Source organism: Fusarium mangiferae, assembly GCF_900044065.1.
Source record: "Fusarium mangiferae strain MRC7560 genome assembly, contig: FMAN_scaffold001, whole genome shotgun sequence".
NCBI lineage: Eukaryota > Fungi > Ascomycota > Sordariomycetes > Hypocreales > Nectriaceae > Fusarium > Fusarium mangiferae.
Window position 1 is genome coordinate 4,234,415 of NW_024573921.1, and position 20,857 is coordinate 4,255,271.

The 20,857-nt window shown below is 47.3% G+C and overlaps 11 protein-coding genes across 11 annotated transcripts; 6 read left to right on the top strand and 5 right to left on the bottom strand.

Moving 5' to 3' along the window:
* Window positions 1-824: 824 nt before the first annotated feature.
* FMAN_01882 (uncharacterized protein) lies at window positions 825-1,589 on the top strand (the record flags this gene model as incomplete). Its single annotated transcript, XM_041823989.1, has 1 exon — window positions 825-1,589. One exon carries the CDS (start codon window positions 825-827, stop codon window positions 1,587-1,589), a length of 765 nt encoding a protein of 254 aa, XP_041677230.1.
* A 133-nt stretch (window positions 1,590-1,722) lies between these two features.
* On the bottom strand, window positions 1,723-3,896 carry FMAN_01883 (uncharacterized protein; the record flags this gene model as incomplete). Its single annotated transcript, XM_041824000.1, has 9 exons — window positions 1,723-2,085; window positions 2,135-2,276; window positions 2,339-2,376; window positions 2,425-2,502; window positions 2,550-2,655; window positions 2,708-2,957; window positions 3,008-3,122; window positions 3,172-3,710; window positions 3,770-3,896. 9 exons carry the CDS (start codon window positions 3,894-3,896, stop codon window positions 1,723-1,725), a joined length of 1,758 nt encoding a protein of 585 aa, XP_041677231.1.
* Window positions 3,897-4,651: 755 nt separating this feature from the next.
* FMAN_01884 (uncharacterized protein) lies at window positions 4,652-6,050 on the top strand (the record flags this gene model as incomplete). The annotated part of the gene is made up of 2 exons (XM_041824011.1): window positions 4,652-5,540; window positions 5,605-6,050. 2 exons carry the CDS (start codon window positions 4,652-4,654, stop codon window positions 6,048-6,050), a joined length of 1,335 nt encoding a protein of 444 aa, XP_041677232.1.
* A 573-nt stretch (window positions 6,051-6,623) lies between these two features.
* On the bottom strand, window positions 6,624-6,758 carry FMAN_01885 (uncharacterized protein; the record flags this gene model as incomplete). The annotated part of the gene is made up of 1 exon (XM_041824022.1): window positions 6,624-6,758. One exon carries the CDS (start codon window positions 6,756-6,758, stop codon window positions 6,624-6,626), a length of 135 nt encoding a protein of 44 aa, XP_041677233.1.
* A 143-nt stretch (window positions 6,759-6,901) lies between these two features.
* On the top strand, window positions 6,902-7,303 carry FMAN_01886 (uncharacterized protein; the record flags this gene model as incomplete). Its single annotated transcript, XM_041824033.1, has 1 exon — window positions 6,902-7,303. The coding sequence occupies one exon, from the start codon at window positions 6,902-6,904 to the stop codon at window positions 7,301-7,303; it is 402 nt and encodes a 133-aa protein (XP_041677234.1).
* Window positions 7,304-9,400: 2,097 nt separating this feature from the next.
* On the top strand, window positions 9,401-10,030 carry FMAN_01887 (uncharacterized protein; the record flags this gene model as incomplete). Its single annotated transcript, XM_041824045.1, has 2 exons — window positions 9,401-9,904; window positions 9,965-10,030. The coding sequence occupies 2 exons, from the start codon at window positions 9,401-9,403 to the stop codon at window positions 10,028-10,030; spliced, it is 570 nt and encodes a 189-aa protein (XP_041677235.1).
* Window positions 10,031-11,076: 1,046 nt separating this feature from the next.
* FMAN_01888 (uncharacterized protein) lies at window positions 11,077-11,427 on the bottom strand (the record flags this gene model as incomplete). Its single annotated transcript, XM_041824056.1, has 1 exon — window positions 11,077-11,427. One exon carries the CDS (start codon window positions 11,425-11,427, stop codon window positions 11,077-11,079), a length of 351 nt encoding a protein of 116 aa, XP_041677236.1.
* A 347-nt stretch (window positions 11,428-11,774) lies between these two features.
* Window positions 11,775-13,371, top strand: FMAN_01889 (uncharacterized protein; the record flags this gene model as incomplete). The annotated part of the gene is made up of 2 exons (XM_041824067.1): window positions 11,775-11,904; window positions 11,954-13,371. The coding sequence occupies 2 exons, from the start codon at window positions 11,775-11,777 to the stop codon at window positions 13,369-13,371; spliced, it is 1,548 nt and encodes a 515-aa protein (XP_041677237.1).
* A 302-nt stretch (window positions 13,372-13,673) lies between these two features.
* Window positions 13,674-14,726, bottom strand: FMAN_16029 (uncharacterized protein; the record flags this gene model as incomplete). The annotated part of the gene is made up of 1 exon (XM_041824078.1): window positions 13,674-14,726. The coding sequence occupies one exon, from the start codon at window positions 14,724-14,726 to the stop codon at window positions 13,674-13,676; it is 1,053 nt and encodes a 350-aa protein (XP_041677238.1).
* Window positions 14,727-15,198: 472 nt separating this feature from the next.
* Window positions 15,199-19,067, top strand: FMAN_01890 (related to splicing factor 3B subunit 3 (spliceosomal protein sap130); the record flags this gene model as incomplete). Its single annotated transcript, XM_041824089.1, has 4 exons — window positions 15,199-15,442; window positions 15,514-17,581; window positions 17,689-18,967; window positions 19,041-19,067. The coding sequence occupies 4 exons, from the start codon at window positions 15,199-15,201 to the stop codon at window positions 19,065-19,067; spliced, it is 3,618 nt and encodes a 1,205-aa protein (XP_041677239.1).
* A 375-nt stretch (window positions 19,068-19,442) lies between these two features.
* FMAN_01891 (uncharacterized protein) lies at window positions 19,443-20,776 on the bottom strand (the record flags this gene model as incomplete). Its single annotated transcript, XM_041824100.1, has 4 exons — window positions 19,443-19,532; window positions 19,586-19,850; window positions 19,902-20,091; window positions 20,146-20,776. 4 exons carry the CDS (start codon window positions 20,774-20,776, stop codon window positions 19,443-19,445), a joined length of 1,176 nt encoding a protein of 391 aa, XP_041677240.1.
* Between the last annotated feature and the right edge of the window lie 81 nt (window positions 20,777-20,857).

Here is a 20,857-nt window from a genome sequence, read left to right on the forward strand (position 1 = left end):
GCCTTGTTATGGAAGTTTTATAGTTTGTTATACGCGGAAACATAGATTTGAAACAGGCTAAGGCAGCAATGCGAGTTAAATGCCCCGAACGGAAGATACCCCACGATTCTCCGTCCCTTGTTATAGATTCTGTGGGGGAGATCATCTACCCCACAATCTAGGTTGATCGCTAAAGTTAGATCGGGAATAAACAAGGCCGCTTTGTGTATTGCCGTTCTCTGTTATGCCAGTTGTTGATTGAAGCCAGAGATTTCATAGATTCTATGCAACAATCACCACGAGGGAGTTAGAGAAATGGAATAAGCTCAACCCTCCTTGTACCCGGTGGTGCTCATAGCATCCGGGTGGAGGACCAGAAGTTTGTATTGTGGCGGCGCTGAGACGAGTGGCGAGGTGCTTTTGGCTGCGATGCACGCATGAAGACTTGAGATCTTGAACAAATGAAAAATTGGCTGAAATGAATTTGATGAAACTTTGTAAGCTGTAGTCGAACTAGTATTGGTACTTCAGTTTAAAGTTAAAGAGTCCCTTGCTCCCAGTGGCCTGAGTAAATTCTCTCTCGATGGCGAAATGTGCTCGTTGGCCATTTCCACGGCTTTAGACTTCTTCCAACCCTTCATTCCACCAAATCCTGTATCACCGTGTTACTCACTATCTTCAGGTGTGACTCCACGACGTGAAAGCAACTGTACTTAAACTTCAGACTCCTGAAGTATCACAAGTGTGCTAAACCTTGTTGTTGCACTATGAGTATAAAATGCCCGCGACATAACTATTGCTATATTTTCCTGCATCTTTTTCTTTTTAAATTTGCCTCTCACAAGATGAGCGAATCAACCCTTTCCGAAGTTTCCACCATGGCGTCCACGGATTCCGCATCAGACAGCACTGAGTCGCATGTCATTACCGGTTGGAAGCGAGTCGCTTGGCCAATACTTCGTACACTGCCTCTAGAGAAGTCAGCTGCCAGCCTACCCGCCCCTATGCAACAGATCTCCGAAGATGTTCTCAAGATCGGGCATGAAACCGCCCAAAAGCATCACCTCTTCTCATCCTTCGAAGACATGAAGGATGGAATTCACTTTGAGAGGCGAAGTTGGAGGCCAACCCTCCTGATTGTTGCGCCCTGGTCCTCCGAAAAGACACCAATCTGGGAAGCAGCCTTGGAAGAAATGGTCACGAGCTTGACGGAGCTGAAAAAGGCATCGTCTATCCGTGACGGTGATATCGCCGTCGAAATCATCGCTCCGGAACTTACTCAGACGATTTACTACACTGGCATCGACGATCCGCATCTTAGTGCAACCTGGGACTCTGTCCGTCCCAAGGTTTATGAGTGCCTCGAGTCCTTTCAAGCGACCAGAGGTCACATGAGCACCATTGGTCTCTTTCGGCATGGGGTGCTTCCAGCTCTCGAAGCCAACCCAAATACAGTTTATGTTTCGGTAGACTATGACTCGGACGAGACGGGATGGCATGAGGTTATCGCTGATATCAAGAAAATGCTCCAGGGTGAAGAGGTATGGGGTGATGTGAAGGTTCATATGGAGCATAGTGAGAACTGGGCAGGAGCAGCTTTATTCGATTGAGGTTGCATATCAGATGAAGGCAGTTTTGATGAGTTGGAAAGAAACCAGTGCATACCGCTAATAAAGACAAATATTGGCAAGGTATAAAGCTGTGAATCATGACAGCAAATTGCTAGATACGAATATGAACCAACTATGCATACTGCGCGAGAACAGAGCCTGCTTCCTTGCCATCAAACTCCAACCAAAACTTCATGGCAGCTTCCTTAGTAGAGATAACAAGATCGTACTGAACCTTCAACCATTCCTTTCCATCGAAACCCACGACTTCCTTGAACCGCGATCTGTCCACTGTAGTCAAATCACTCTTCAAAATGCAGTTCGACTTGACGTCCTTGGTAGGATATTGAGGCTGTACCTGAGTGTTCGACATCCACATTTGATCACGGAAATGGAGGTCATTCTCAGAGTAAGACTTGGAGATGTGCCGATGAAATGTATATCGTTCGTTACGGTCACGTCTCAAAGTCTCACCCATGATGATATACCAAGTCATCTGGCATCATCATTAGATTCAGGATCTTTGAGAATCAATATAAACTTACTTTTTCTGTTCTGAGCCGGCCGGTTACCGGGTTGATAGCTGTTGGCCGACCTTTATCAACTGCAGGTTCGTAGCTGGACCACGAACGTACTCCATAATGACAAGTCGCCTTGGTTGATACGACGTTTGTGTAAGAAAGCCGGCTGAGGGCTGCTCCCCAAAACTAAAGTTAAATCGAATGATAAGCTACATAAAGACAACCTACTTCACGATAGCTGCCCATGCGTCCTCGGGTTGAATAACCTAACGTTGTCAGCTGTTGAAATTTCCCGCTTTGGTTTAGTCTTATACCTGAATATCGGGGTTCTCATCCTCAATTCGGCTCTTGAGGTACTGACTAGAACCGAACCCCCCCACGAGAAAGATGCACTGTTCAAAACGATCAGCATGAAGTAAAGGAAGGACTGTAAACTAACAATAATGGGATTATCAGGTCTTTCTTCCGTAGCAGCCTCAACTTGATCGTTGACCAGACCAACAATATCTGAGATCAAGGGCTCAAAGATATCATGTACCTCTTCTCTTTAAGTCGCCCACGTCAGTCTTTTCCAGTTGCTTGGTAGAGGCAACTTACCCAGACATGAACCAAGAGTCTCTCTCCAGACCCTCATTGACATTGTCTTCGAGCCGAGCACCTGGGAAATTGATAATAAAATCATCATCCGAATCTCCCGTGAACGATGTTTTTATCTCTTGATCAAATTGGCGTTCGGCTAGCGCCCAGGCACTAAGGTCCTTCAGTCGAAGCCATTCCTCGTCTCCAATCAGGTCTCGAACAGCCTCTGCGAAGCGCTTGTTCAGGCCCAGCGATCCGGACATGTTACCTGTGGCATCTTTGAGTCTGATTCGGTAATAATAAAAGGCACAAACTCACCTTTTCCGGGGACTAGTTCTGCGAGCTCAAGACTTGGCTCTGTTGAGACGACCTCATATGAGATGAGATCAACAGTCCCGCCTCCGGCATCACAGACGACGAAACAGTCGCCCGTCTTGTTGCATTAACACCGAGGCCCTTGGTACAGGAGTTACGTGACTTACGGTTAGTGCTCGTTCTTGAGTCATAAAAGTGTAAAGAGCTGCAGCTTCAGGCTCTTTGACAAGAGTAACAGGATAAACACCTGCCTTTTTGGCGGCCTCGAGGATGTCAGAGACAATAACAGAGTGACAAGAGAAAATGCAATATAGGCATGAAAGAGAGGCAGAACATACCTGAATGGTCTTCTCCTTTGCTTTATCAGACCACACGGCTGGGACGGTGAGAACGAAAGACTTTTCACAAAGATCCAAGTAATCTCGAGGCACCTTGGATGCAATCTTCTCCAATGCATGCTCATACATGGCCTTCATGAAGTCTGCTACAACATCAACCACGTCCTTGGGAAGCCTCCTCTTCTCGCGATTCGCACTGCTCGATGGAAGGTAAGATGGCCTGGTTTGTTTGGGGTCCAGCAAAAGCTTGACGCCTTGGACATGATCGTCACGCCAAGTGAGTTGACCTCCCCATTTAAAGTTCCTGCTATCCCGTGGGTCATATAAGATAGCAGTGGGAACTTTGGGCTGGGTGCGGCCCTCGAGCCCTATACAGTAGATCAGTATTGATGACGGCTGAGAATATCATCCTGATGGGTCAACTGACCAACCCAGTCAATGATCGGTCTGACTTCAGGTTTGCTAGAGGGGTTGCAAAAGCAGTATGCAACACCCGAGTATGTAGTTCCAAAGTCAAGCGCGATGATGACTCTGTCTCGGTTATCGAGGCCCATAGCGCCTAAACTGGCGGAAGCATCCTCAGTAGTATATGTCCTCTTGCTGGAGGGGTTAGAGAGTGGAGCGAACCGAAATGCCATATCGAGTCAATATGGTTCTCAATCACTTGAGTCATCGAATATTGTTTTTGCGGTCTGTGTAAGCGATGGGCTACCAGTGATGATATAGAATCTCAGGTGTGAGAATGATTCAAGATAATCACAGATTGGACAAATACAAACAAAAAGACATGTTGCAGAGGAATGTTTCACTATTTAACAACTTCAAACAGTGTGTGAGGCTGTGTAGGCTGACCGCTGAGCCGTCCTTCGCTGGCCGGCATCGATGATTGTTTCAACCAATGACTGTACTGTGCAAAGTTTCAGTATCGCCCAACAGCTTTTGACCAGGCGCTTCATTTATCTGCCTGAGGATATTGAATCTCACAGTCCGCCTTGTGAAGCATCCTCGCGGCTGTCTCTGCCGTGTCCCCTGCATAAGCGCTCAGCGCAGACAAGCGGCCAAGAGTCGGCCACACCTGATACTCTTTCACCACACCATTTTATCTCCCCTTCACGAGGGTCTCAAGCTTCGCCCAACACACGAACTGACTCTTTAGTCGCCGAAAGTCCCGCATAAAGACGAGAATTACCAGCTCGCAGTCTGCTTATAATTATCCGCGCCCACGCATAACAAAGCTGATTGTATCTACAATCAAAAGCAACACTTCTTAACAAAGCTCTCCCTACCGCTTTAAATTTGTCACTCTAAGATGGCGATTTTCTCTCCTCTTACTGGGAGTCTCAAAAGACAACATTCCTGTTCGCAACTCCCTAACGTTCATCAACCATCACCTCAGAAAGGTATGCCGTTGTACATTGACAAGGGGAGTGATGCAATGAACTGGCAGAGCCTACAGGCCCCAGCCAGCATGAATCAGGTCATCAGTCAACTAAATCACGACTTGAGAGCGGACTGGGGGCGGGACCTCTCGTCATGCATCCGTAAGATGAGCGCAGAACATCAGCAATGTCAACAAGCCACTTCGGACAACATCAAGGAGACTGTTCGGACCGCGATGGAGGAGTGGTTTACGAAGAACCAGCCGAAGTCTCAATTGCAAAAGAAGTATAACGCACTTGAGTCAACTCAGAGTCTCACGACTCACTCGCGATTAATGACTCCTGACTCTGATGATAGTGCGCAAGTCGAACAGCTGACCCGGAAACTGGAGATGGCCGACGTGGAGCTGGCAGGTTTAAAAAACCAACTGAAAGCAACCCAACTACGAGCAGACCAGCTCCGCAGTATGATAATCCCCGATAACGAGGACTTTGTGCTTGATAGCGAGATAGAGGGCTTGTTCTCTGAAGTTCGCGCGACGACGCAATACGTTGCTCGCAGACTCTATACTAATCCCGACACACACGAGAAGCCCACGGCTAATGCTAGCAAAGCATTTTTCAAGGAGATCGAGGGTTTCGATCCAGAGCGTAGACAAGATGCCATTCATACCCATCTTTTCCTTCTCATCCGACGACAATTCTTTCCGAACAAGCTTAGAGAATCCAACATCGGAAAATATTTCCCAACTCTTTACGCGAAACTCGTAAGAGCAGAACTACAGTTGACGGAAGCTAGCAGGGACAATTGGACTGACGGTATGGCTTCGCACTCAGGTATACCAGGTATTACCGCCGCTAATTATTATGTCTATGTCTTTAGGAACTGGGAAGAAGGAATTGGCAAACTGGAGCCGTGCCAGCTTCGATTGCATTGATCTTTTGGAAGATGAATCTGATGAGCCAGACTCGTACGCAATTTATCTTGAGCAATTCTTCAAGCCAGCCGAGACAGATAACATACGGGCAAAGACAAGGGGGAGAAAGAAGCTCAGAGAGCTCTGCGAAAAGGCCGAGGAGCTTGGTATCCTGATGCGACGGGCTGCAGATACATTCCAGGTTTTCATCGTCAAGGATGACGTGCCTCTGGCTGACTATGAGGACGTGGCTCAAGAATTGAGATGTAATTTAGGAAGAGGTTCTGTGGGGACGAAGGAGATTGACGCTTGTTTATTTGGCGGCTTGAGCAAGATATCGAGCGAGTATCCTACTGAAACGATCGTGCTGGAGAAGGCGATGGTGTCAACGCGATTTGGAAGATCAACATGATAGCTTAGTTCGTGGGCAGGGTTTATTGTAACGACAGACATTGGCAGGTAGCTATGTATTTATGCTTTAGGCTATATGTATGTGGATTATTATTGACGGAAGTGACGATATCTGAAAACAACTAGTCAGCACATTGGTAGGCAGCCGTTTGTAGCATCATGATTTGTTTTTCCTTGCAGTAAGATAACTAAATGGGTACAACAGAGTCCTGACTGAACGGCTGTAAGACCGCCACATCTCGCTTGATGGATTCACGTTTCGTGATATTAATAACTACACAGCCACCAGAGACTGCTCTGGCCAGGAGGGGGGCTACACGTCCTGTACAACGCATTGGTGTATCAATCGATGGAATGCTATTTGCTGATGAGACTGACCGTGTAGAATAAAGTTCACGGCTACATTAGCCATCAGCTGTGTCAGGAAATGCTGGGGTATGTTGGCCGCGGCCAGTTTCAAACTGGACCAACAAACACCTCACTCTCCAAACTCTACGCCACGGTGGACAAGGCCACAGCCCAAAGCAGTACCTGGCTCAGCTGGAGAAAAGATTCCTAAATCCTGAATTGATGCCTATCGCTTTATCTGTATCTCTACGAGGATATGCTTTCTGGCCGCGCCCCTTGTGTATACCCGCCACTCGGGCTCTAAGCGCCGACCATGGCTGGCCATCAGCCGTTTCATTGTTTCGAATCGCTCTTCATACATAATTAAAGTCACATATGATAACCTTAATGGCTGTTATTAGTAGTGGACACATGCGATTAACTAGGAAAGCCTTGGACCTACCAATTAATTGTCTCAGAACGACAATTGGTGCCAGCCGTGGTAGACAGTGTCAGGTAGTTATCATGGCCGACCGCGATTCTCCAAGGCCGGTGATATGGCTGCCCTCTGTTGTTTTGATGATGCTCCCAAGAAACGGTTCAGTGGACTCTTCTGTTTCTTTGCATCCTTGGCTGTATCCACTGGAGGTCCCGGAACAAGGAATGGGACATTTGGTAGGATGGCGAGAACACTATCAATCAAACTCATCGTCGTCTCGATTATTATATGTTGCTGTTTGTTGCGAAATTGGTGGTCAGCAAAAACTGTTTGTGAAGGATCTGAATGGACCTGTAGGCAGCGATCTTAGAAACGTCCAGGTGGGCACTCCGTTACGTCAGCTCATGCAGTTAGTCCGTCACTTTCAGCATTGGGCAGCGCCGTTCATTGGTCTGGTAAATGGGCTGAAGCGGCACAGTCCGGTCTAGATTGCGTGTATCAGGCCACCATACCTGTAGTTGGGTTCTTAATACAGTATGTCCACGGCATCACGTATGCAATCAGGAGAAGCCCTTCCATGCCAATGGCGGATGAAATTCCTCATCTCCATCTGATCATAAAGAGAGTCAGTTGTAATTTCTTGTCAAGACGTTTCACGAACAATAGCACATCGTGAAACGGGTTGTTAAACTGTATCATATTTGTAGAATAACAGAACACTAGTCGATATCAAATGGGTGATGAACTTACCCCACAACAGTCTCAAGGCTGTAACTCGAGTACCCATCCTCGTCTATCCCATACGTGACCAATCTCTGTCGTGAGTTACTATTCTTACGCGTAGTTCACTCTGCCAGCACACTGGCGAAACTCATGTTTAAATCGTCCTGGAGGTCGGCAAAGGTGGCTTGGTAGAAGTCAGCAGCTGACCCGGGGGAAACTTCCTCTTCGACGTGCTGGTCCCTCTAAGTATCCGCCGCGTTGCAAGCATTCTGCCTGAGAGACGCGATATTTAGGTTTGGGTTTGGAGAGGCTAGTATCGAAGTCCCCGTCACATCTTCAAGCCGCTCTATTCACTCTTCCCTCTCCTTAAGAAGCAAACTTCCGGGAAGGCAGGGCAAAAACCACCCCTCTCAATGTTTTGTTGGCTTTTCGTGAGATAGGGTCCGAAGTCTGGTTTTAGGTATCGCGATGAGAAAGGTTCAGGCTCAAGAAAATTAACAGAAAACTGCAAAATCTTTTTAAAATGTTAAAAATGCTATATGCTTACACTTCGCCGCATGGTATCATCCTGTTTCTCGCCAGGGGAGTCGTATTTCTTGGCTTCTTCGTATGCTGCTCGTTTAGTTTTGAGGATAGCCTCAGCTTGATCGATTAAGGCAGCTGGAGAGTCGAAGCCGAGCGCCTTTAGGCGCTTCTTTATCTCAGCTTGAGTTGGCATGCCAGGATTTCATGTACTCGTATTGACCAAATTAAGAGAATGTCAACCCTTAGTGGAATTAAAGATTATGCAAGTTGCTATTGTTGTTGAGCGTTAGATTTCAGGGCACCCCCACAATGGAAAGGAACCAATTACTAAATGTGTTCTATGACATTACCTAATGATTCCGAACATAAAACAAGGAGCCTACCCGCCAAGCAGCTCCTCTGAAGTTAACCGCTTCCACCAGGCTGTTACATTCTTTAGCTGTCCGAGAAAGCAAAGGAAATACCAGAATGGGACTGCATTATTACCCTGGACTTGCTCATGTTCGGAATCTGCCCTTCCCGAACTCGGTAGTCTAGTGGAACGGGACCTGGATGTGGTCAGTGCGTGCGATATACGAAGTGTTGGCCCTTTTGAGAGTGACGCTAGACGAAGACCAATCTAGATCTGTTAAAACGATGCTATACTGCCTACTTGGGATGAACTGACTGACATATTCCAGGCTGTTTGATCTCGGTTTCGGCTTACCCTGGTCCTTAAGACCCTATACGCCAAGCGTTAACATGGATGCCGGTGGAATAACGGGGCATAGCCGTGTTTGAGAGTTCATGATTGGCTCAACTTGTCTAGCACGAGATTTTGCCGACAATCCCCAGGGTCCGTTACTTACCCGGGAGGTTCATGACTCGAATTCCCTGTTATAGCACGTTTAAGACTTGACAGCCCTATTGACCCCGTGATACTTGTGGGGTTGGGGTCAAACGGATGAGACGTGCCTTCTATCAAATCGCTTAATTGAAAGCTGACATCTAGTTTGCAGGGATTGCTGAATTAAAGTTTAAGCTTATCAAACACACGGTTCAAGACGGTGGAGTTGTTAGCCAGTTGTCTCATAGCTCGGTCATGCTGTACAGAATGACAGAAGACGAGGATACCATCTAAAAGTACATAGACAAGAAGAGAGGAAAAAACTATAAAGTATCGAGGTCTCACGAGATATCATTCTTCAATCAACTCAACTCATCAACTCAGTTCGCTTCCTCATAATCTGCTGCGCAGTTTCATCCTTTACAACCTCATCTCTTTCTTCCAAGTTCTTTGCTCTAACTTCCCAACTCTTACCAAGTCCGTGATTTACCCACCACTTAAAACCTCCAAAATGCCTTCTTTCACTAAATTCGTCACTGCCGTTGCTGGATGCTCTGCCATAGTCAATGGCGCTGTCATCCCAGCTGAGAACGGCCTTCACACCACTACTCTCCAGACCCGAGATACAGTCAAGGGCACTGGTAATATCCTCAGCAAGCGTGAGCCCGTCACAATTGCTATTCTGACTGCGGCTGGCACCGCAGCAGCTACTGCCATCGTCAACGAGGCCGTCAAGGCTGCGGCCTCTTTCATCGGTGACATTTCCAACTTCGACGCTGGCCGTGAAGCCTTCACCGTTCAGACCACCGAAGCCATGATGGCGAATAACCCTGACCCGGAGCGGTTCCAGGCCGCTGCCTGCTATAACAAAGCTTTCTCGGTTGCCGATCCTGCCAACATTGATGGACAGTCCTCTGTTGAGTTCAGACTTGGCATCCTCAACACTGATTACGAGTGTATGTACATTGCTGCACCTAACCAGTTCTTTACCGAGGGCGATGGTGGTCTCATCAACGTAAGTCGCGATTCGTTGATTTTTGACACTCACGAGCACTTTGACTGATGATAAATACAGCTGTCCTTTACCCATACCGACCGATGCACTTTTGACCAGGAAACTGCTGATCTCACTTGCGTTTAAGCGATAAAGAGGAAGATTTTTGCGCTTTATGAAATACTAAGAGAAGACGAAAAGATGTTTACAAAGCTTTGAACAGAAACGCATTGGCCTAGAGATAGTTTCACAAAACAGATATGATTTTGATCTTCAGTGGCTTATCAACCTTGCAGAAACTGACCTCCAGTGAAACCATCGGAATGTCATATTATTATTACCTACCCAAAAATGGGATCCTGGTTACAAGGATGCGAGGTATCTTTACTGTAAAGATTAAGGTCAGAGTATTTAGATTAGATTTAGGGTAACTTAGGGTGGGTAACTTAGGGTAACTTAGGGAAGTTTAGTATAGACTTAGTCCATCTTTGATTAGCCTTTCATTTGCACATGCACGCGGGTGAAGAGAACCGGGGGGAGAAAGTGATCAGGGTTTCGTTTTCTTCATTGCCAGGTCCCATATCAACTGTCCAGCTGTTGACATCGCCACAGGGTCAGCTAATGAAGGAAAGGGGGCTTGAATCGGAAGAGGGCCATCGATCGTGACAGCTTCTTGTCCGCTAGGGACCTGGAGACAGGGAGTGATGGAGGCTTTGTCGAGGACATGCTGGGGTTTTGTGCGCTGGAGCGGACATCAATCGCTCCGTAAAAGGAGAAGAAAGCCAGAATAACGGTGAGGAAAACGGTGGTAGTTGGGACTCTCATCTTGGCGGTGACACTGGTGCGTTTTTGAAAGGCTATATAGATATAGTAAAGGCGTAGGGTCGTTATCGCGTGAGATGCAAATGCAAGTAAATGTAGAAGAGATGCAAGATCAAGGAGAAGCTTACGCGATGCTATAGGAAGAGTGCATCAAAGAGATCATGAATGATGTAATGAAGATGAGCGAGGATGAGTGGGCGGAGGCAATGCCGGTAATGAGTGATGTTAGCCGCGAAGAGGGGAGAGCGTAAGGAACATCACGCCCTCAGGTTGTCGAGGGGGGCTTTGTGGCCTGTAAAGAACAACTTAGACAAGGCTTAGGGTTTTTGTCCTAAGATTTGGCAAACTTAGGGTAGTTTATGACATATGGTCTAAAATGAATGTAATTTAGGGTCTGCATCATTCTCCGACTTCTCCTGGGCCGCTTTCTCTAATTCTTCGATGTTTTCATCCTTCTCCTGGACTGTCTCTTTCAAGTCGCCGATTATAGTCTCCTTCTGGGCAAGGGTAGCGCGTAGCTGGTCGATCTGAATCTGCCTGTCTTCGGCGAGTTCCTCATCATCTGTAGTGACTTGAAACGGCGTCATGATGAAGTCAATGCCGGAGATGAGTTTTGCGAAAGCCCTGCGGCAACTAGGCCAACAACCCTCTGGTTTCGGTTGGCCAAGTTTGACTTCTAGGAACTTCTTGCTCCACCTCTTCATAAAGTTCGCTATAGACATCAAGACTTGAGGTAAGAGCTATTAATAATATATTGTACTAGTAAGCGCTGGAGCGGATATCAATTACTCCGTAAAGGACGAAGAAAGCCAGGATGACTGTAAAGACAAGGCTGATGGTAGTGATAGGAACTAAGTTTGCTGTGCGGAGTTAAGCTCTTCGCCAGACATCTACTTTACCATCAGGTACCAATCACCTAAACGCTTAACCTTATGTGTAACAGAGACTCCAAGAAACCAAGAGGTACTGAAGTTTAACCTTTCGCAAAAAAGCATCATTCAGGGTTGGCTTGGCGAGTATAAAAGAGTCGCCTGTTCACCTTCCTCTCTCTGATCTTTCTCCCACTCCTATGCACAAATGGTCTACCTCACGTAACAAACTTTTAAAGCAGCCGGGTATGCTAAAATACGTCGAAATGTTGATGCAGTGGCTGTCCCGATTGTTTTGCCGTCAAAACCATCAATACCGTCATTCTTCAAGTACGTTTGATCACCTTCTTGAATGATTTAGTGCTAATATTCAATCAAGCAAATACAACTATCGACGCGACACCAAAGAGGGTTGTTCCTCACGCCGATACTAAATCGAACGGGGAGTTCTGCAAAAATACTAGAGATCCAAAAATAAATATTCATGATATACCTGACAAACTAAACGACGAGGATTGGACAAGAGGGATAGTTCAAAACGTTACGGACCAAGGCATATCAAAGGTATTGGGAAAGACGCGAGAGGCTACCGACAAACAAAACAGTCGCCTTTTGAACCTCCCGGATGAGATTCTCTTGCTTATTATCAAGCACCTCTATGAGGGGTCCGATAAGCCCTCACTATTTGCGTTCTTCGTTCTTAGTCAGGTGTCGCAAAGGTTTAGAGGATTAATGAGAGACAGGATGTTCATGTCTCATATCTTCTCCGATAGTGGTTGCTGCGAATGGTGCACTGGGGGATTTCGTGGGAAATGGACACGGCTCAAACCGGCGCGCCTCGACCTCCATTGCTTCGAGACCAAGATAAGGAAGGCTGGCATGGACGTCGAGGGACTGGGAGTTCTTATCAGGTCGGAAAGAATTTGCAAGACGTGCCGGCCCGAGTTTGAGTCTCGGAGGCGATTAGGCGTCTCTCTAGATTGCAAGTTTGCAGCGCGGACTGATCAAGACTGGATGTACTGTTCTGCTTGCGAAGTTGAGCATCCAACCCTCTGTTTCTCAAGGGAAGAGATCCTAAAGCGATCAGATCGGGTATGCATTGCCAGGACAGGCTACGTTCGTATGTGCTCTCATGAAGTATTTTCTTGGGACGAGTTGCAAGCATCTCTTGGCTACGAATACGGCGTTGCCAACACGTTCAAGAAAGTCTGCAAGCATTCTAGCCACCTTTTCCATGATGATCAACAGCGACCTTCCGCAACGGCTGAAGGGGACGAAACCCATTGCGTTCTTTGCCTATCATCTGGATTTCACTCACGGGAAGACTTTAATGAAACCTATTTTCAGGGAGATGGTAAAAACAGCAAATCTCTGCATCGAAACCATATCCTGCCAGTTGGCATGGTGCAGATGGCACAGGAGTTTGAGGGGAAGCGCCCGAGGGTACACGAGGAGAAGATGGCAGGACAGAGAGCATCAATTTCTGTCGAAGATTGCTTGGAAGACTATGAGTGTCATGTATTTCGCTGTACACGATACATGATACCGAATGCATCAGAACACAACCTTCCGGGACACACTTGGTACCATGCAATCAGCCCAGAGTCATATTCTTATGCTGGACCTTGTGGTGTGCCGGAGACCTGCTCTGATCCTTCATGCCGAAATCGTTACTCTTCAGGGCTTCGCTATCGGCATACTGATTATGGGCGTCGCTATCTATATGATGGTTATACGGATTTTGAAAGATCAAATCCTTTGTGGAGGAAAAAGAGGAAGGACGATTCGGTAATCTAATTTTGCCATTTGAATGGCTCTATCCTAGGTCTGATTGTTAGTCGTTTGGCAGACCCCCTTCTTTCAGATTGCCGGATATGTAGGCATACATAAATGGAGATTTCGGGAAGGAAGCGGGTGATGAATATATAGAATGGAATCAAGGTTGTTGAAAGGAATAGGTGGGAGGCCTGGAGCTCTCGGCCAAGAATCAAGAGTCAAATTACGTGCTCATAGAAGTCTGCAAGCTGGCCTTTTGAAAACCTTGTCAAATAGCCCAGTTTTATCAATGACAAAGGAAGGTCTCCTTCCCAGTACCTAAGTTACACCAACATATCAAGAATCTTCGCTAGGCCCTGCCTATCACCTTCGAATGTCCCAGCCTTATCCTTATCTACCCAGCCGGCGGTGTAACCTCCTCCAAAATCAACAACCCAAGCATCATTATTCTGATCTATGAGAACATTCTCCGCTTTGGCGTCACCCCATATGATGCCCTTCTGGTGTAGAAGATCTACTGATCTCTGGATCTGAGAAGCCCATTGCTTTCTCAACTCTGGAGGACTCGCTGCAGCTTGACCTCTGGACAATACGCCCTTGTTAGGAATCCAAGTGAATAACATTCCAAGCAATCCATCACCTTCCCGAACTACACCTGCAAGATGGCAGATATGTGCTTCGGGAGGTGGGGGTATCTGGGCCCCAATGATCTTCTTCAGTGTCATGAGTTCTTTTCTCGCGTGTCGTGGACCAAAGGAGAGTCCAAACTTCTTGAAGAAGCAAGTAATGGACTCCCCATCTTTGCCAATTATGGTGGTGCGCTTCGGCGGTTTGATCAAACTCTCGTGTGGTCCAGCGTAGCATATCTTAACCTGCGATGGGGTGTAGCATTCCGTCCAAGTATTAAGATTCGCCATGAAATCGGTATCGAACTTGACGATCGGGCTACTCCAACCGTGGTTCGTTGTCTCAAGCTCTTGGGGAAACAACCCATCATCGACGGCCTTTAAGCTACAGACAAAAGACCTTTTGGCGAGGAAGTAATCGGCCAATGTTGGTTCTGCAACGATCTCGAGGCCCGAGGATGATGCGAGATTGGTTATGAAAGGCATAAAACAACCTAACAACCATTCGAATGCGTCTTCCTCATAGAAGTCGTCGAGTTCGACCTCACCAGATCTCAAGAGTTGGAGACACTTGAAATATTGCGCTTCGACGGACGGAGATCGAATGAACTGGCTGGGGCAAATATGACAGTAGAATACGAGGCCAGAATTAGATCGGATGATCAAATCGCAGTCATTCTCCGTATGATGGACTTGCCAAAGAGCGATATCGCAGCGCCAGACTTTTTTCATCTCAAGTTCTGTATCCATATTTTATTTTGATGTTGATGAGAAGTGTTTTGAATGAGTGCTCTGCTTTAGGCGAACTTGTTGGGCGCTGGTGCCTAACAGATAGCTACGTCAATCGTCGCTATAGTTGCCTACTGCGACTTTTCGTGAGAATTTCTCCCTCGCAACTCATATGAGGAGAAGAGACAAATATGATCCGATACTCTCTACTCATCTTTCATAAGTAGAAGAGGCATTTTAGATGTAACAAAAGTATTCTTATTGTTGCCGCCGCAGTAATCCCAAGAACGAGTGATCTTTCATCCTTGACCGCCACGTGACTGAATTTATCCTTCTCCAATTGCGGTCTTTACCAACAAATGTCAAGGCAGCAACGGCACCAGCGAGCATTGCCTACCGCTGGCAGTACTTAATACTCATTCCATCCAGCTTTTGCTCCTCGAGAATCACGGACAGCTCCTCATTGTGTCCCATTTTCCACTCCATAGTGACCATGGCGACTACATCGAATATGTTTCTCTACTCGCTTTCCCTCCAGCCTCCGACAGCCATTTCACAAGCCATCGTCGGCCATTTCTCTAGCATGAAGGAGCAGCAAATTCTGACCGTATCTGGCTCCATCCTGACCCTATATTATCCTAATCTGACTCATGGTAGAGTCCAGCCATTACTTTCGCATGACCTCTTCAGCATAATCCGATCGATCGTCTCTTTTCGCCTAGCCGGAAGCTCCAAAGGTAAGCAACATATTTCCAAGCTGTTAATACCGGGCAGTTTCAAGTCGCAAAGACCAAACTAACTTATTTAGATTACATTATCGTGTCAAGCGACTCTGGCCGTATCGCTATTCTTGAGTATCTACCAGCTGAAGACCGTTTCTCTCGCATTGCCTTGGAGACATTTGGCAAGTCTGGCGTGCGTAGAACTGTTCCAGGTGAATATCTAGCTGTCGATCCAAAAGGCAGAGCCTGTATGATTGCGTCTATTGAAAAGAACAAGCTCGTCTACGTCCTCAATCGCAACGCCCAAGCCGCACTCATCATTTCTTCCCCTCTTGAAGCGCATCAACATGGAGTCCTTGTTCTATCTCTGGTGGCTCTAGACGTGGGCTATTCAAATACTATCTTTGCAGCTCTTGAAATGGACTATTCAGGGTCAGACCAGGATCCCTCTGGCCAAGAGAAGCCCAACGTTGAGCTTGTTTACTACGAACTGGATCTAGGCCTCAACCACGTGGTCCGTAAATGGTCGGAAACTGTTGACTCCACGGCATCGTTACTCTTCCAAGTCCCTGGTGGGAATGATGGCCCAAGCGGCGTCCTTGTCTGTGGAGAGGAGAGCGTTACATACCGACACTCGAATCAAGACCCTCTCCGTGTCCCCATTCCACGGCGTAGAGGACCTACAGAAGACCCGCAACGGAAGCGTACCATTATTTGTGGTGTGATGCACAAGATCAGGAATACCCCAGAAGGGTTCTTCTTTCTGCTGCAGACAGAAGATGGCGACACTTTCAAGCTGACTTTTGACCTACATGAAGACGAAGGTGCTCTGACAGGACAGGTGCGGCGCATCAAGATCAAGTATTTCGATACTCTCCCTGTTGCTAGCAATCTGTGTATTCTCAAGAGCGGGTTTCTTTTTGTCGCTACTGAATCTGGCGATCATCATTTTTATCAATTCGAGAAGCTTGGCAACGACGATTCAGATCCCCCATTTACCAGCGACGATTTTCCTCCCGACCTTCGTTCTGGGTATCAGCCTGTCTACTTCTACCCACGTCCTCTAGAGAATATCGCTTGGGTGGAAAGTCTTGACTCTTTAAGTCCTCTTATGGACTGCAAGGTTGCTGATCTGACTGGGGACGGCGCACCGCAGATCTATTCAGTATCCGGCAACGGCGCAAGGAGTCATTTTCGGATTCTCAAGCACGGGCTAGAGATTAACGAAGTCGCGAAATCAGAGCTACCGGGGAAAGTCTCTGGTGTCTGGACCACGAGGCTAAAGAGACACGATAAGTACGACGCGTATATCATCTTGACCTCGTCCGATAACACATTAGTCATGAGTGTCGGAGATGAAGCTGAGCAAGTGAACGATTCGGGATTTCTCACCTCTGTGACCACCCTCGCCATACAGCAAATCGCAGACGACGGTTTAGTGCAAATCCACTCTCGAGGCATCCGACATCTACGTGGCGGGGAAATCAGCGAATGGTCTGCTCCGCAACATCGATCTATAGTAGCTGTTGCTACAAATGAGCAGCAGGTTGCAGTTGCTTTGGGCTCAGGGGAGATTGTCTATTTCGAAGTAGACAGTGATGGATCACTCAATGAGTACGACGAGAAGAAGGAGATATCTAGCACCGTAATGTGTCTCAGCTTAGGACCAGTCCCTGAGGGGCGTGTCCGAAGCCCTTTATTGGCTGTGGGATGCGAAGATTGCACCGTTCGAATCCTTAGCCTGGATCCAGATTCCACGCTTGAGAGCAAGTCTATACAAGCGCTCACTGCGGCACCCTCGGCGCTAAGCATCATGGCGATGGAAGACCCCTCATCCAGTAGCTCAGGACTGTACTTGCACATCGGGCTGAGCTCTGGTGTCTATCTGCAAACTAGGCTGGATGAAATCACAGGAGAGCTATCAGATACACAGACAAGATTCCTTGGCCTCAGGTTTATTAAGCTTTTCCAGATTACTGTCAACGGGAAACCTTGTGTTTTAGCCCTTGGCTCTAAACCTTGGCTGGCTTATACAGACCCGAAACGAGGATTCATGATGACGCCTCTGGATTGTGATGAGCTGGAGTGGGGATGTAACTTTAGTAGTGAGCAGTGTGAAGAGGGTATCATCGCGGTTCGGACCAATTTCCTCCAGTAAGTCTTCCCTTCCTACACATTCTGAGCCTGGATGTAGGTACGCACAACCGTGTGCCGTGTCCGACAGCTAGTCTTGCTTACTACTTTGCTAACCTAATCTCAAGTATATTTTCCATCCATAATATATCTGATAACACGGTCCGAAAATCGATATCTCTGACCTACACACCACGGCATTTTGTCAAGCATCCTAATGAGCCCTACTTCTATACGATCGAAGCTGACAACAATACACTGAGTCCTGAGCTACGGACACAGCTCTTGGGGGCCACTGAAAACCGAACTCAAGAGGATACCAGATTCCCCCCACCCGAAGACTTTGGCTATCCGCGTGGTTATGGCCGATGGGCCTCATGCATAAGTGTAGTCGATCCCATCGGAGAACAGGTGCTTCAGACAATAGAGCTGGAAGGCAACGAGGCTGCGATGAGCCTTGCGGTGGTTTCATTCACTGGCCAAGATGGTGAGAGCTTTCTAATCATTGGCACGGGGAAGGACATGATCCTCAATCCCAGGCAATTCTCAGAGGGCTATATCCATGTCTACCGCTTCCAACAAAACGGGAAAGAACTTGAGTTCATTCATAAGACCAGAGTCGAAGAGCCTCCGATGGCGTTTGTGGCTTTCCAGGGTCGGCTAGCCGCAGGAATTGGCAAAGCTTTACAGATCTATGATCTAGGACTAAAGCAATTACTTCGAAAAGTTCATGTTGAGGTGGCGCCGCAGTTGATTGTCTCCCTTAATACCCAAGGGAACCGTATCGTAGTAGGAGATCTCCAGCAGGGCGTGACGATGGTTACGTTCGATCATAGGCATCAAAAACTGATTCCTTTCGTTAATGACACAGTTGCGCGATGGACAACTTGTACGGCCATGATTGACTATGAAACGGTGATAGGTGGAGATAAATTTGGTAACCTCTGGATTGTGCGATGCCCCGAGAAGGCGAGCCAAGGGGCAGACGAGAGTGGAAACCGCTTCGCCAACGCACAGGATCATCTGCACGGCGCACCAACTCGATTTGACTCAGTGGCCCATTTCTTCACACAAGATATTCCCACCAGCGTCACCAAGACCAACCTCGTCGTGGGCGGACAGGACCTCATCGTCTGGAGCGGCTTGCAAGGCACCATCGGCGTGCTTATCCCCTTCGTCACACGCGAGGACGCCGACTTCTTTCACAAACTCGAGGTGCAGATGCGTGCTGAAGACCCGTCACTTGTTAGCCGCGACCACCTGATGTATCGGAGCTATTACGTGCCGACAAAGGGCGTCATAGACGGAGATTTGTGCGAGCGTTTCAGATTACTCTCTATGGAGAAAAAGGAGCGGATTGCGGGCGATCTGCATCGCACAGTGACCGAAATTGAACGGAAAATCTCGGTATGTTTCCTTTGACCTTTTCTATGGTGCTTGCTTATAGCGGAGTTGGAATGCCCATGCTGACTGACTATAGGAAGCTCGAACTCGATCCGCATTCTAGGTTGTACTTGGATTATAAAGGGGCCTTGGGGGGAGTACGCCACGGGCATTAGAATTCGGGCTGACATTAGACCAGGTTTTCTAAACAATGTTGTTGGGGCGGCTATGGCTGTCCCCGTATGAGCATATCCTTTGTTGGTCATCGGAGATTTAAAATTCCAGCTACAAGTCTGAGGTATAGAGATCAAAGGAATACAATGTCCCATCACACTATTACGACTGATGCCACGCAACCCTGACGCTTGATTGCTAGGAACTCAATAACGATGCGCTTTATGGCTTGCTCTGGATCTGAGATTTAATGGCGTTTTAAGCATGGATTGAAAACGTGCGCTTTAGAAACCCATATTTACTCCTAATTTCCCCAAGGGCTTCTTTAATTATTTTTAGGCCAGGTAACGAATAAAAAATCTTCAATATCTTGAAGAAATTCAACAGGTCTCTCTAAGGCTGCAAAGTGCCCTCCCTATAGTAACTGTTAACTTAGGTCTATGTGCTGGATTATCTTTGGACTGCTACCTTTTCATGCTGTTGATAAAAGACAAGGTTCCCTTTTTGCTTGGCTAATTCTTTTGGAGTAGGAACTAGCTCTCGCAAGAACCAAGAGAAGCCGAATGGTTGTTTAAAGAATGGAAAAGAATATTGATGATCATTAATGAAGGTCCCACGGTAGGTATAGGTACATCGTGGCATAGTGTCGGTAAACCAATAGAGCGAGACGTTTGTCAAAATCTCATCGATATCAATAGGATCATCGGGCCATTCAAGAAATTTCTCACCAATCCTACGCGGATATTAAAATTGTTAACTAAAAGCGGTGGACTTAAAAACTTACCACGACAGGAGGGCCATGGGACTGGAGGAAACCATTGCTCCAATCGTGGCTGGCCTTGTGCTTTGCAACAAAGCGGCTCCTGTTGTTGGGGTGAGAAATCGCTCTTCTGCGCGCTTGATGGCTGATTTGTCTGTAGCGGAGAGCGATGGGTCATCAACGGTGACCCTGTCAAGGCTTGGAAGCAGATTAACTATACGTTGTTAGCGCTAAATACCCCAGTTGAATTCAAATAAGATGCACTTACGATGGATAGCTGCAACCGAGTCATACGTAGCAGCGAGTGTCGCAGCAATCAAAGATCCAACATCACCTCCTTGTACAGCATAACGGATGAAACCGAGGGATGTAACTGCTTTATTGATCAATCTTGCTGCATCCTTGCTGTTCCATTCTTCGGCTTGACTTGGCCCTGAGCTAAGCATATAGCCTGGAAGCGAAGGAACAATAACATGATAAGGCAATGAGGAGGAGTCATACTTTTTGTGGAGAAGCTCCAACACAGGTATAAACTCTAGAAAGCTACCTGGCCAACCATGGAGCAGCACGATAGGGATGGCATCATCCCGTTGCGAGAACATACCGATGAAGTGAAGATCGATGTCCCCTTTACCGCCGTCATCCTGGATGCTAATCTTGTAATTGGGGAGTGAGTTGATCCTGGCTTCTTGGCGCCGCCAATCAAACTTGTTCAGCCAATAATCCTTGGTTGAGGTAAGCCACTGATGCGGGATACCGTAGCGTCCATCCTGATGCTGATTTTCCCAGGTCTTCGGCCCTATGCGGGAGAGCCTCAGAAGCTCCCGAAGTTGGGAATACTCTTCTTCGGAGACGCAGAGGGTGAAAGGCTTAGCAGTATCGGGGAGTTTAAACGGCATTGTGAGGGTGATATGAGGCGATCGTACAGAAATAAGGGTAGAGGTTGCAGGGCTGAGATTAGAGCTGTCGTTGAATGATGA